We start from the raw sequence: 14934 nt of genomic DNA on the forward strand, positions 1-14934 counted from the left end.
CGTCTGGATGGCAATGGTGCCGGATTTCGCTCACAAGGGACTCCTCTTGGAAACTCGAGTTTGGTGCCCGGAAGAGGCTCATCGCTTCTTGGAGGTGGCCAATTCCAGAGATAGGCCGAGAGGAGCACTGTGCGCGCCATCTTGCTCTTGTAAGGCATTCGATCGTAAATAAACTTTGCATTTTCAAGATGGTTTCTAGAGGTGAGCATATGGATCATTGTTGCCCAAGAGATGAGCCATCTTTAGGAAGGAATCTAGTGCCTCGTCCAAATGCCCATTCGAGGCATATGTGCCAAGCATGGAGTTCCAGGCCACCACGTGCCTCTCAAACAAACATTTAGCCTCCTCCAAGCAGCCATGAGGTGCATAGCCGTCGATCATAGCCGTAAATGCCACCTCATTAAGATCCGGGGCATCTTCAAAGAGATTCTTTGCTTGCTCCATATGCCCGGCCTGGTGATCATGGTCGTCCATGTTACTAGGGCATTCTATCAAAGAGATCTTTAGCTTCATCCAGCCGCTGGTTCTGGCAGTGGCCTTGGATCATGGCCGTCCACGGCGCGTGAGAGATGCCCGTTATGGGCCATGGCCGTGCTAGAAACGGGGGTTTGCTCCGGCATGGAGTGGAATACCGCCTCGGCGAGTACATCTCGATCATCGCGATCCAGGTGATGGAATTCTTTGCAGGGATGCGATCGAAGAGCTGCTTGGCGCGCTGCACGTCCCCGGCCGCGGCTTCAGGTCGTGGCTGCGAATGTAGGCCTGGAGGGTGAGATTCCAAGAGAAGAGATTGGGATCCGAGGTAGAATCGAAGACCGATCGCGCTTCCTCCAGGCAGCCGCAGCGGCCATACATCTGGACGAGGAGATTTCGCAGGAAGACGCTGTTGTTGTGGTCGCTGTGAAGGATCTGGGCGATGGATCCGGCGGCCATTGTCGCAAGATGTGACGAGGGCGGCAAGCTCTTATGCGCATCGCATCATGGCCGTTGGATGATGGGGACGTCCGAGGTTCAAGTCCTGGCAGGTTCTAGCTTCCCGATGTTTTTCATGGCATCCCCGATCGCTCAGCTGCACTCCAAATGCCGGGCGCGCTCGTCAACGACAGAATTAACTTCCTGGACACAAGTGGAAGAGAGCAGGCTGGTTTTCCGGGCGATGGATCAAAAGGATATCATCTCCTAATGTCTTGCGCAGCTTACGTTTGGGTTGAGCGTCTCAGCGGCAGTGCAAGATCTATCCTATCCGGTAAGCTCTTATTCCGTTTGCTCTCTTCTTGTTTCTTCGTTTCCAGTTGTGAGTTTTCGATTATGTTGACACGGTTGTGATGATCGGACAAACCAGCACTTTCCAAAAGGACAGCACTATCCATACTTATGGAAACATCGTCTACATGAAATGCACATCTACTATACGATCTACATCTCGGGCGACTGTCCTAAGTCCATCTACCGGTACAAGAAAACTCATTTATATTTTGGAGAGAACTAAACGAGTGAAAAATAGGTGGCCATAGAGACTGGAACCCTCCAAATACGCTGCGTTCTAGCTGATAGTCGTCAGCTGCTCTATACCGATGGCTTTCCAGTAAGAAACGTGTTTAACCGTGTTATATGTGCTTGCTTCAATGGAGCGTCCAACACCGCTCAAACAGGAGGCTTGGACATGCGAGTGATAGTAAGCAAGATAAGCAGGGTCTGACCTGAGGTTCTGCTCCGCCTCCACCACATCCAGCAGCTGATGATATCTCCAGAGGATCTCAAGGTCTGTCAATCTTTCTCCTCGAGTTTTAACAAGTTTGTCCTTTTACTGAGATCTTGGTTATCTCTTAAGGTTTCTAAGCAATGCACGGCGTTATTGCTTTCTACAAAGACACCACGAGAATCCTTGTTAACACTCTCGGATTTCAAAGTTATGGAGGCACACGCTCCATACGTCTGGGTGGGATGTTTTCTCAGAAATCCTGGAGGTCTCGAGTTTTCTTGACTTTTAGGGAAGGTCAGGTATGGACGTCCATGAGCAAGATGAGATAGCAGTTTCGCAATGGTTTCAAGAAGCATGAGCCGCAGGTCTTCGAGATCATAACCTTTCCAAAGTTTGGAATTGGACAGCGTGCGTTTCTCATCCAGACTCAAGGTATGTATGTTTGGAGCTATGGCCGTTGTGCATTTTTTATGGTTTTTATGTTTTTGATAGAGGGAAACATACTGTGGGACTGCATCTCATTTCTAGACGATGCCACAGTGGAGATAACCAAGTCACTAGGTGGATTGAGAGCGATTGCCATTTCTCACCCGTATTACTACAGCACAAACTCTCGATGGAGCGAGGCTTTTGGAGGCGTCCCGGTTTATACCCGCGAATGGTATTGTCTACCTTTGTTTCTCTCTTTCATTTCGATCTCTCTGTATCCATACTTTTGCAGAGTGGTTTACCAGCACGAAAAGGTGAAGTTCTACTATGGGAGGGACTCACGCTTTTAGCCATTTTTCTGTTGCACAAATCCTCCACTGGTCTCATGGAGCTCAAGGAGAGGTGTTTTATTCACTGGAGATATCTTACAGGTATAAACTTCTGTCGTTTACAAACTTTGTTTTCGTTTTGTTTTCCTCACTCCATGTTTGATTTGTAGGTGGGGATGGACAACAAAACAGTGAGCATAATGAGATCGTACCCAAAGTATATACCACTCGTCCATGTTTGATTTGTAGGTGGGGATGGACAACAAAATAGTGAGCATAATGAGATCGTATCTAAACTATATACCACTCTTGTCAAGCCACACTAAAAGGATAGGCCAGGTGATCGAGCCATGGGATTTTGGGAGGCTCTACATTGCGTTTCAGGACAGAGAGGATGACGCTGCTTAAGCATCACAATTATCGATTGACTCTCAAGTAATGAATCAGACTGAAACTCGAGATGTCTTTCTGATTATGATTTGCCATAACATTGTTTCCAAAGTTAAATTGGACATTTGTTTTTGTGAGGGAGAAAATGCCACAATCAACTTAGAGTGAGCAGTGTTACAGCATACACAGTGGATACATGGAGTTTCTTTTTACAAGATCTTTTGTCTAACCTCTAAGCTTCTCCAATGCTTGTCTTACGTCTTCAACTCTTGCAATTTCCTTAAGCAGATTGCTTATCTTCTTCAATTCATCATATTTATGCCCTTTCCTGTTTTTGAATGCCCGGATGACAATTCCATTGCTGGGCTGCAAGCAAAAGGACTCTGGCTTGTCGTCCACGATCACCGTGTGTCTGAGGTCCCGCCCTAACCTTGAAAGATCTTTCACAACCTTTCTCCCTCCCACTTCCTTGGGCGAGCATGAATCTCTGTAGAGGCGATGGGTGAAGAGATTCCCAGCTAGGGTCGAGCCTATCCAATATCCTGTCCGCATAAGGCTTCACCGCTCGAGTAAAAACCACGATCTCATATATCTGACTCATCTCATTTAGAAATGTATCCACACCCGGCCGCTTTGCGACAAGGTAGCGCTGCAATGGAAGAATCTTCCCACTGAAGAGTTTGAGGGACGCTGTGGCCTTGTGGGCATGGATTAGTGTCTCGTCCATGTCTAACACAAGCGTGGGTTTTTCCTCCAAAGCTGGCGGTAGTAGTGGAGAACTGTGTGTCACCTTTACCTTTTTGTTCTTTACTTTGGTCACCATGTCGAGCGTTGCAAAACTCCAATCGCCATATTCTCTCACCCTCTTCATCGCTCTGATAAAAAAGAAAGAAAGAACGCAAGCCCTAATTGTAAAGGATCTTTATAAATCAAATTAAATACACATTACTAAATATACCATAATTCTGGCCGTAGAAAATTTCATGGATGTTTTCTCTCAGGCTCGCTGGTTTTGGAGGTGGGAGCGTTGTCCCGCTTAAATGGCAATCCACAGTTTGAGAGGAGTATGCGCAGTACTAGTGAACTGAACTTACTAGGAACGAACCTTGACATAACTGAAGATTTGTTCGATTGCATATTCTGGAACGCAGAGAGAGTTCAGTAGCTTTGGTTCTGACCTCCAGCATGGATGTAAAGCGGATTTGAGTCACTGAAGGCGGAAGTTTGCCGGCTGAGAAAGAATCCAACAGCTCCAAATTTCCTTTAGCTCCAATCTAAACTCGCCTCAAGATGTTCGTCTTTCGCTGATATCTATTCTGACTTGAGCATTGAGAACGTGTGTTTCATTGTAGATCATTCCAACCATGGTGGTGAAACCATGGTTATCAACGTTAAGGTGCTACTACTGCCACTGGAGTAAAAGTTTGTGCGAGCTTTTGTGTGAGTTCGTGCTCTTGGATGTTTATCTATGGGAGATTGCCCCCTTTGTTTGCTCAATCTATTCTCTTTTCTCTTGGCTCTCCAGAAATTATGGCTCCTACTCGAAAGCTTGTGCTTGCATCGCTCCTCTCATGCCTGGTCATCACTGCGGCTTTTGCCGCTGCAGTTTTGTTTAGTTCTTTCTCCAAAATCTCGATAGTTTCTGTGTCCACACCAGCGACGACCATGGCGATCCATCAGCAAACTACAGTGCTCAATAGTATAACTCTCTGTGTGTTTTTCATGACGTTTTTTCTGTGGATCTTAGCCTTCCTTTACACGGCTAGGCCATGTTTTGTTCTTTGAAGTTAAGCTTGACTCGAGAAAATAAAGTGGTCAAGAAATGGATGATCTTGCTCGCCGGGTCTACTCTGCTGGATTTGTCACAGTCTTCGCTGGTTGTGAATTTCGAGTCGGAGGGACACGTTCATTGACCCTGAAGGCAACGCTCGCGGCACTGGAAGCGTATACAATTTCTAGATTTTGAAAAGCGCTGTTTTCTGCTAGATTCCAGTGGCTTGCAGGTTGGTGGTCGGTATAAACTCCGGGGCACGCCGAAGTCCTATCTCGATACTGGAGCAAGTCATGTGTTGTCACCTCGGTAAGTGTTTATATCAGTCTTGGAATTTAACTCTTAACATTGTGTGTGTGTGAGATTAAGTTTTGCTCTGGCATTCTCTCGAGAGCGAGGAGTGCAATGCGATCGTCTGGATGGCAATGGTGCCAGCTTTTGCTCACAAGGGACTCCTCTTGGAAACTTGAGTTTGGTGCCGGGAAGAGGCTCATCGCTTCTTGGAGGTGGCCAATTCCAGAGATAGGCCGAGAGGAGCACTGTGCGCGCCATCTTGCTCTTGTAAGGCATTCGATCGTAAATAAACTTTGCATTTTCAAGATGGTTTCTAGAGGTGAGCATATGGATCATTGTTGCCCAAGAGATGAGCCATCTTTAGGAAGGAATCTAGTGCCTCGTCCAAATGCCCATTCGAGGCATATGTGCCAAGCATGGAGTTCCAGGCCACCACGTGCCTCTCAAACAAACATTTAGCCTCCTCCAAGCAGCCATGAGGTGCATAGCCGTCGATCATAGCCGTAAATGCCACCTCATTAAGATCCGGGGCATCTTCAAAGAGATTCTTTGCTTGCTCCATATGCCCGGCCTGGTGATATGGTCGTCCATGTTACTAGGGCATTCTATCAAAGAGATCTTTAGCTTCATCCAGCCGCTGGTTCTGGCAGTGGCCTTGGATCATGGCCGTCCACGGCGCGTGAGAGATGCCCGTTATGGGCCATGGCCGTGCTAGAAACGGGGGTTTGCTCCGGCATGGAGTGGAATACCGCCTCGGCGAGTACATCTCGATCATCGCGTTCCAGGTGATGGAATTCTTTGCAGGGATGCGATCGAAGAGCTGCTTGGCGCGCTGCACGTCCCCGGCCGCGGCTTCAGGTCGTGGTTGCGAATGTAGGCCTGGAGGGTGAGATTCCAAGAGAAGAGATTGGGATCCGAGGTAGAATCGAAGACCGATCGCGCTTCCTCCAGGCAGCCGCAGCGGCCATACATCTGGACGAGGAGATTTCGCAGGAAGACGCTGTTGTTGTGGTCGCTGTGAAGGATCTGGGCGATGGATCCGGCGGCCATTGTCGCAAGATGTGACGAGGGCGGCAAGCTCTTATGCGCATCGCATCATGGCCGTTGGATGATGGGGACGTCCGAGGTTCAAGTCCTGGCAGGTTCTAGCTTCCCGATGTTTTTCATGGCATCCCCGATCGCTCAGCTGCACTCCAAATGCCGGGCGCGCTCGTCAACGACAGAATTAACTTCCTGGACACAAGTGGAAGAGAGCAGGCTGGTTTTCCGGGCGATGGATCAAAAGGATATCATCTCCTAATGTCTTGCGCAGCTTACGTTTGGGTTGAGCGTCTCAGCGGCAGTGCAAGATCTATCCTATCCGGTAAGCTCTTATTCCGTTTGCTCTCTTCTTGTTTCTTCGTTTCCAGTTGTGAGTTTTCGATTATGTTGACACGGTTGTGATGATCGGACAAACCAGCACTTTCCAAAAGGACAGCACTATCCATACTTATGGAAGCATCGTCTACGTGAAATGCACATCTACTATACGATCTACATCTCGGACGACTGTCCTAAGTCCATCTACGGGTACAAGAAAACTCATTTATATTTTGGAGAGAACTAAACGAGTGAAAAATAGGTGGCCATAGAGACTGGAACCCTCCAAATACGCTGCGTTCTAGCTGATAGTCGTCAGCTGCTCTATACCGATGGCTTTCCAGTAAGAAACGTGTTTAACCGTGTTATATGTGCTTGCTTCAATGGAGCGTCCAACACCGCTCAAACAGGAGGCTTGGACATGCGAGTGATAGTAAGCAAGATAAGCAGGGTCTGACCTGAGGTTCTGCTCCGCCTCCACCACATCCAGCAGCTGATGATATCTCCAGAGGATCTCAAGGTCTGTCAATCTTTCTCCTCGAGTTTTAACAAGTTTGTCCTTTTACTGAGATCTTGGTTATCTCTTAAGGTTTCTAAGCAATGCACGGCGTTATTGCTTTCTACAAAGACACCACGAGAGTCCTTGTTAACACTCTTGGATTTCAAAGTTATGGAGGCACACGCTCCATACGTCTGGGTGGGATGTTTTCTCAGAAATCCTGGAGGTCTCGACTTTTCTTGACTTTTAGTTTTAGGGAAGGTCAGGTATGGACGTCCATGAGCAAGATGAGATAGCAGTTTCGCAATGGTTTCAAGAAGCATGAGCCGCAGGTCTTCGAGATCATAACCTTTTTAAAGTTTGGCATTGGACAGCGTGCGTTTCTCATCCAGACTCAAGGTATGTATGTTTGGAGCTATGGCCGTTGTGCATTTTTTATGGTTTTTATGTTTTTGATGGAGGGAAACATACTGTGGGACTGCATCTCATTTCTAGACGATGCCACAGTGGCGATAATCAAGTCACTAGGTGGATTGAGAGCGATTGCCATTTCTCACCCGTATTACTACAGCACAAACTCTCGATGGAGCGAGGCTTTTGGAGGCGTCCCGGTTTATACCCGCGAATGGTATTGTCTACCTTTGTTTCTCTCTTTCATTTCGATCTCTCTGTATCCATACTTTTGCAGAGTGGTTTACCAGCATGAAAAGGTTAAGTTCTACTATGGGAGGGACTCACGCTTTTAGCCATTTTTCTGTTGCACAAATCCTCCACTGGTCTCATGGAGCTCAAGGAGAGGTGTTTTATTCACTGGAGATATCTTACAGGTATAAACTTCTGTCGTTTACAAACTTTGTTTTCGTTTTGTTTTCCTCACTCCATGTTTGATTTGTAGGTGGGGATGGACAACAAAACAGTGAGCATAATGAGATCGTATCCAAGCTATATACCACTCTCGTCCATGTTTGATTTGTAGGTGGGGATGGACAACAAAATAGTGAGCATAATGAGATCGTATCTAAACTATATACCACTCTTGTCAAGCCACACTAAAAGGATAGGCCAGGTGATCGAGCCATGGGATTTTGGGAGGCTCTACATTGCGTTTCAGGACAGAGAGGATGACGCTGCTTAAGCATCACAATTATCGATTGACTCTCAAGTAATGAATCAGACTGAAACTCGAGATGTCTTTCTGATTATGATTTGCCATAACATTGTTTCCAAAGCTAAATTGGACATTTGTTTTTGTGAGGGAGAAAATGCCACAATCAACTTAGAGTGAGCAGTGTTACAGCATACACAGTGGATACATGGAGTTTCTTTTTACAAGATCTTTTGTCTAACCTCTAAGCTTCTCCAATGCTTGTCTTACATCTTCAACTCTTGCAATTTCCTTAAGCAGATTGCTTATCTTCTTCAATTCATCATATTTATGCCCTTTCCTGTTTTTGAATGCCCGGATGACAATTCCATTGCTGGGCTGCAAGCAAAAGGACTCTGGCTTGTCGTCCACGATAACCGTGTGTCTGAGGTCCCGCCCTAACCTTGAAAGATCTTTCACAACCTTTCTCCCTCCCACTTCCTTGGGCGAGCATGAATCTCTGTAGAGGCGATGGGTGAAGAGATTCCCAGCTGGGTCGAGCCTATCCAATATCCTGTCCGCACAAGGCTTCACCGCTCGAGTAAAAACCACGATCTCATATATCTGACTCATCTCATTTAGAAATGTATCCACACCCGGCCGCTTTGCGACAAGGTAGCGCTGCAATGGAAGAATCTTCCCACTGAAGAGTTTGAGGGACGCTGTGGCCTTGTGGGCATGGATTAGTGTCTCGTCCATGTCTAACACAAGCGTGGGTTTTTCCTCCAAAGCTGGCGGTAGTAGTGGAGAACTGTGTGTCACCTTTACCTTTTTGTTCTTTACTTTGGTCACCATGTCGAGCGTTGCAAAACTCCAATCGCCATATTCTCTCACCCTCTTCATCGCTCTGATAAAAAAGAAAGAAAGAACGCAAGCCCTAATTGTAAAGGATCTTTATAAATCAAATTAAATACACATTACTAAATATACCATAATTCTGGCCGTAGAAAATTTCATGGATTTTTTCTCTCAGGCTCGCTGGTTTTGGAGGTGGGAGCGTTGTCCCGCTTAAATGGCAATCCACAGTTTGAGAGGAGTATGCGCAGTACTAGTGAACTGAACTTACTGGGAATGAACCTTGACATAACTGAGGATTTGTTCGATTGCATATTCTGGAACGCAGAGAGAGTTCAGTAGCTTTGGTTCTGACCTCCAGCATGGATGTAAAGCGGATTTGAGTCACTGAAGGCGGAAGTTTGCCGGCTGAGAAAGAATCCAACAGCTCCAAATTTCCTTCTCAAGATGTTTGTCTTTCGCTGATATCTATTCTGACTTGAGCATTGAGAAGGTGTGTTTCATTGTAGATCATTCCAACCATGGTGGTGAAACCATGGTTATCAACGTTAAGGTGCTACTACTGCCACTGGAGTAAAAGTTTGTGCGAGCTTTTGTGTGAGTTCGTGCTCTTGGATGTTTATCTATGGGAGATTGCCCCCTTTGTTTGCTCAATCTATTCTCTTTTCTCTTGGCTCTCCAGAAATTATGGCTCCTACTCGAAAGCTTGTGCTTGCATCGCTCCTCTAATGCCTGGTCATCACTGCGGCTTTTGCTGCTGCAGTTTTGTTTAGTTCTTTCTCCAAAATCTCGATAGTTTCTGTGTCCACACCAGCGACGACCATGGCGATCCATCAGCAAACTACAGTGCTCAATAGTATAACTCTCTGTGTGTTTTTCATGACGTTTTTTCTGTGGATCTTAGCCTTCCTTTACACTGCTAGGCCATGTTTTGTTCTTTGAAGTTAAGCTTGACTCGAGAAAATAAAGTGGTCAAGAAATGGATGATCTTGCTCGCCGGGTCTACTCTGCTGGATTTGTCACAGTCTTCGCTGGTTGTGAATTTCGAGTCGGAGGACACGTTCATTGACCCTGAAGGCAGCGCTCGCGGCAGTGGAAGCGTATACAATTTCTAGATTTTGAAAAGCGCTGTTTTCTGCTAGATTCCAAGTGGCTTGCAGGTTGGTGGTGGTATAAACTCGGGGAACGCGAAGTCCTATCTCGATACTGGAGCAAGTCATGTGTTGTCACCTCGGTAAGTGTTTTATATCAGTCTTGGAATTTAACTCTTAACATTGTGTGTGTGTGAGATTAAGTTTTGCTCTGGCATTCTCTCGAGAGCGAGGAGTGCAATGCGATCGTCTGGATGGCAATGGTGCCGGATTTCGCTCACAAGGGACTCCTCTTGGAAACTCGAGTTTGGTGCCCGGAAGAGGCTCATCGCTTCTTGGAGGTGGCCAATTCCAGAGATAGGCCGAGAGGAGCACTGTGCGCGCCATCTTGCTCTTGTAAGGCATTCGATCGTAAATAAACTTTGCATTTTCAAGATGGTTTCTAGAGGTGAGCATATGGATCATTGTTGCCCAAGAGATGAGCCATCTTTAGGAAGGAATCTAGTGCCTCGTCCAAATGCCCATTCGAGGCATATGCGCCAAGCATGGAGTTCCAGGCCACCACGTGCCTCTCAAACAAACATTTAGCCTCCTCCAAGCAGCCATGAGGTGCATAGCCGTCGATCATAGCCGTAAATGCCACCTCATTAAGATCCGGGGCATCTTCAAAGAGATTCTTTGCTTGCTCCATATGCCCGGCCTGGTGATCATGGTCGTCCATGTTACTAGGGCATTCTATCAAAGAGATCTTTAGCTTCATCCAGCCGCTGGTTCTGGCAGTGGCCTTGGATCATGGCCGTCCACGGCGCGTGAGAGATGCCCGTTATGGGTCATGGCCGTGCTAGAAACGGGGGTTTGCTCCGGCATGGAGTGGAATACCGCCTCGGCGAGTACATCTCGATCATCGCGTTCCAGGTGATGGAATTCTTTGCAGGGATGCGATCGAAGAGCTGCTTGGCGCGCTGCACGTCCCCGGCCGCGGCTTCAGGTCGTGGTTGCGAATGTAGGCCTGGAGGGTGAGATTCCAAGAGAAGAGATTGGGATCCGAGGTAGAATCGAAGACCGATCGCGCTTCCTCCAGGCAGCCGCAGCGGCCATACATCTGGACGAGGAGATTTCGCAGGAAGACGCTGTTGTTGTGGTCGCTGTGAAGGATCTGGGCGATGGATCCGGCGGCCATTGTCGCAAGATGTGACGAGGGCGGCAAGCTCTTATGCGCATCGCATCATGGCCGTTGGATGATGGGGACGTCCGAGGTTCAAGTCCTGGCAGGTTCTAGCTTCCCGATGTTTTTCATGGCATCCCCGATCGCTCAGCTGCACTCCAAATGCCGGGCGCGCTCGTCAACGACAGAATTAACTTCCTGGACACAAGTGGAAGAGAGCAGGCTGGTTTTCCGGGCGATGGATCAAAAGGATATCATCTCCTAATGTCTTGCGCAGCTTACGTTTGGGTTGAGCGTCTCAGCGGCAGTGCAAGATCTATCCTATCCGGTAAGCTCTTATTCCGTTTGCTCTCTTCTTGTTTCTTCGTTTCCAGTTGTGAGTTTTCGATTATGTTGACACGGTTGTGATGATCGGACAAACCAGCACTTTCCAAAAGGACAGCACTATCCATACTTATGGAAGCATCGTCTACGTGAAATGCACATCTACTATACGATCTACATCTCGGACGACTGTCCTAAGTCCATCTACCGGTACAAGAAAACTCATTTATATTTTGGAGAGAACTAAACGAGTGAAAAATAGGTGGCCATAGAGACTGGAACCCTCCAAATACGCTGCGTTCTAGCTGATAGTCGTCAGCTGCTCTATACCGATGGCTTTCCAGTAAGAAACGTGTTTAACCGTGTTATATGCGCTTGCTTCAATGGAGCGTCCAACACCGCTCAAACAGGAGGCTTGGACATGCGAGTGATAGTAAGCAAGATAAGCAGGGTCTGACCTGAGGTTCTGCTCCGCCTCCACCACATCCAGCAGCTGATGATATCTCCAGAGGATCTCAAGGTCTGTCAATCTTTCTCCTCGAGTTTTAACAAGTTTGTCCTTTTACTGAGATCTTGGTTATCTCTTAAGGTTTCTAAGCAATGCACGGCGTTATTGCTTTCTACAAAGACACCACGAGAATCCTTGTTAACACTCTCGGATTTCAAAGTTATGGAGGCACACGCTCCATACGTCTGGGTGGTATGTTTTCTCAGAAATCCTGGAGGTCTCGAGTTTTCTTGACTTTTAGTTTTAGGGAAGGTCAGGTATGGACGTCCATGAGCAAGATGAGATAGCAGTTTCGCAATGGTTTCAAGAAGCATGAGCCGCAGGTCTTCGAGATCATAACCTTTTTAAAGTTTGGCATTGGACAGCGTGCGTTTCTCATCCAGACTCAAGGTATGTATGTTTGGAGCTATGGCCGTTGTGCATTTTTTATGGTTTTTATGTTTTTGATGGAGGGAAACATACTGTGGGACTGCATCTCATTTCTAGACGATGCCACAGTGGCGATAATCAAGTCACTAGGTGGATTGAGAGCGATTGCCACCTCTCACCCGCATTACTACAGCACAAACTCTCGATGGAGCGAGGCTTTTGGAGGCGTCCCGGTTTATACCCGGGAATGGTATTGTCTACCTTTGTTTCTCTCTTTCATTTCGATCTCTCTGTATCCATACTTTTGCAGAGTGGTTTACCAGCACGAAAAGGTGAAGTTCTACTATGGGAGGGACTCACGCTTTTAGCCTTGCACAAATCCTCCACTGGTCTCATGGAGCTCAAGGAGAGGTGTTTTATTCACTGGAGATATCTTACAGGTATAAACTTCTGTCGTTTACAAACTTTGTTTTCGTTTTGTTTTCCTCACTCCATGTTTGATTTGTAGGTGGGGATGGACAACAAAACAGTGAGCATAATGAGATCGTACCCAAAGTATATACCACTCTCGTCCATGTTTGATTTGTAGGTGGGGATGGACAACAAAATAGTGAGGATAGTGAGATCGTATTTAAACTATGTACCACTCTTGTCAAGCCACACTAAAAGGATAGGCCAGGTGATCGAGCCATGGGATTTTGGGAGGCTCTACATTGCGTTTCAGGACAGAGAGGATGACGCTGCTTAAGCATCACAATTATCGATTGACTCTCAAGTAATGAATCAGACTGAAACTCGAGATGTCTTTCTGATTATGATTTGCCATAACATTGTTTCCAAAGCTAAATTGGACATTTGTTTTTGTGAGGGAGAAAATGCCACAATCAACTTAGAGTGAGCAGTGTTACAGCATACACAGTGGATACATGGAGTTTCTTTTTACAAGATCTTTTGTCTAACCTCTAAGCTTCTCCAATGCTTGTCTTACATCTTCAACTCTTGCAATTTCCTTAAGCAGATTGCTTATCTTCTTCAATTCATCATATTTATGCCCTTTCCTGTTTTTGAATGCCCGGATGACAATTCCATTGCTGGGCTGCAAGCAAAAGGACTCTGGCTTGTCGTCCACGATCACCGTGTGTTTGAGGTCCCGCCCTAACCTTGAAAGATCTTTCACAACCTTTCTCCCTCCCACTTCCTTGGGCGAGCATGAATCTCTGTAGAGGCGATGGGTGAAGAGATTCCCAGCTGGGTCGAGCCTATCCAATATCCTGTCCGCATAAGGCTTCACCGCTCGAGTAAAAACCACGATCTCGTATATTTGACTCATCTCATTTAGAAATGTATCCACACCTGGCCGCTTTGCGACAAGGTAGCGCTGCAATGGAAGAGTCTTCCCACTGAAGAGCTTGAGGGATGCTGTGGCCTTGTGGGCATGAATTAGTGTCTCGTCCATGTCTAACACAAGCATGGGTTTCTCCTCCAAAGTTGGCGGTAGTAGTGGAGAACTGTGTGTCACCTTTACCTTTTTGTTCTTTACTTTGGTCACCATGTCGAGCGTTGCAAAACTCCAATCGCCATATTCTCTCGCCCTCTTCATCGCTCTGATAAAAAAGAAAGAAAGAACGCAAGCCCTAATTGTAAAGGATCTTTATAAATCAAATTAAATACACTTTACTAAATATACCATAATTCTGGCCGTAGAAAATTTCATGGATTTTTTCTCTCAGGCTCGCTGGTTTTGGAGGTGGGAGCGTTGTCCCGCTTAAATGGCAATCCACAGTTTGAGAGGAGTATGCGCAGTACTAGTGAACTGAACTTACTGGGAACGAACCTTGACATAACTGAAGATTTGTTCGATTGCATATTCTGGAACGCAGAGAGAGTTCAGTAGCTTTGGTTCTGACCTCCAGCATGGATGTAAAGCGGATTTGAGTCACTGAAGGCGGAAGTTTGCTGGCTGAGAAAGAATCCAACAGCTCCAAATTTCCTTTAGCTCCAATCTAAACTCGCCTCAAGATGTTCGTCTTTCGCTGATATCTATTCTGACTTGAGCATTGAGAAGGTGTGTTTCATTGTAGATCATTCCAACCATGGTGGTGAAACCATGGTTATCAACGTTAAGGTGCTACTACTGCCACTGGAGTAAAAGTTTGTGCGAGCTTTTGTGTGAGTTCGTGCTCTTGGATCTTTATCTATGGGAGATTGCCCCCTTTGTTTGCTCAATCTATTCTCTTTTCTCTTGGCTCTCCAGAAATTATGGCTCCTACTCGAAAGCTTGTGCTTGCATCGCTCCTCTCATGCCTGGTCATCACTGCGGCTTTTGCCGCTGCAGTTTTGTTTAGTTCTTTCTCCAAAATCTCGATAGTTTCTGTGTCCACACCAGCGACGACCATGGCGATCCATCAGCAAACTACAGTGCTCAATAGTATAACTCTCTGTGTGTTTTCCATGACGTTTTTTCTGTGGATCTTAGCCTTCCTTTACAGTACAGATCCTGCCCGAGTGTACTCAAAACAGTAAGAAACTATCAAGATTCTAGGGAAGAAAACTGCTACCTTCATTTCCAGCAGGAAAAGCAGAAGTGATGAGCAAGCACAAGGTAAAGCTCCATGAGACACAGTGTGAAGTGTTGGTCACTGAATGGTAGCTACTGGAGTTATTGTTGATTACCGTTACCATGAACATAATTATGCTTGGAATCCTGATCCACATTTCCCTGCTCCCCAAGTGGGGAGTACATCACAACCAAAAATGTGATATAG

At 46.6% G+C, this 14934-nt stretch overlaps 1 protein-coding gene and 1 long non-coding RNA gene across 4 annotated transcripts; one reads left to right on the plus strand and one right to left on the minus strand.

Moving 5' to 3' along the window:
- Nucleotides 1-299: 299 nt before the first annotated feature.
- Nucleotides 300-2935, plus strand: LOC9645155. 3 transcript variants are annotated; one of them, XR_002994218.1, is made up of 8 exons: nucleotides 300-1246; nucleotides 1343-1452; nucleotides 1505-1585; nucleotides 1653-1762; nucleotides 1832-2134; nucleotides 2195-2363; nucleotides 2424-2562; nucleotides 2631-2935. It is a non-coding gene; the product is annotated as an uncharacterized LOC9645155 (long non-coding RNA). The 3 variants fall into 3 exon arrangements; XR_002994217.1 differs by having other exon boundaries at nucleotides 301-1246; nucleotides 1505-1762; nucleotides 1832-1939; nucleotides 1992-2134; XR_002994216.1 differs by having other exon boundaries at nucleotides 301-1246; nucleotides 1505-1762.
- A 10189-nt stretch (nucleotides 2936-13124) lies between these two features.
- On the minus strand, nucleotides 13125-14565 carry LOC9648737 (probable C-terminal domain small phosphatase). Its single transcript, XM_024689894.1, has 2 exons — nucleotides 14474-14565; nucleotides 13125-13773 (listed from the first exon to the last, which is right to left on the minus strand). The coding sequence occupies exons 1-2, from the start codon at nucleotides 14563-14565 to the stop codon at nucleotides 13125-13127; spliced, it is 741 nt and encodes a 246-aa protein (XP_024545662.1).
- Nucleotides 14566-14934: the final 369 nt, after the last annotated feature.

This window comes from Selaginella moellendorffii, unplaced genomic scaffold, assembly GCF_000143415.4.
Source record: "Selaginella moellendorffii unplaced genomic scaffold, v1.0 SELMOscaffold_64, whole genome shotgun sequence".
In the NCBI taxonomy this organism is placed as follows: domain Eukaryota; kingdom Viridiplantae; phylum Streptophyta; class Lycopodiopsida; order Selaginellales; family Selaginellaceae; genus Selaginella; species Selaginella moellendorffii.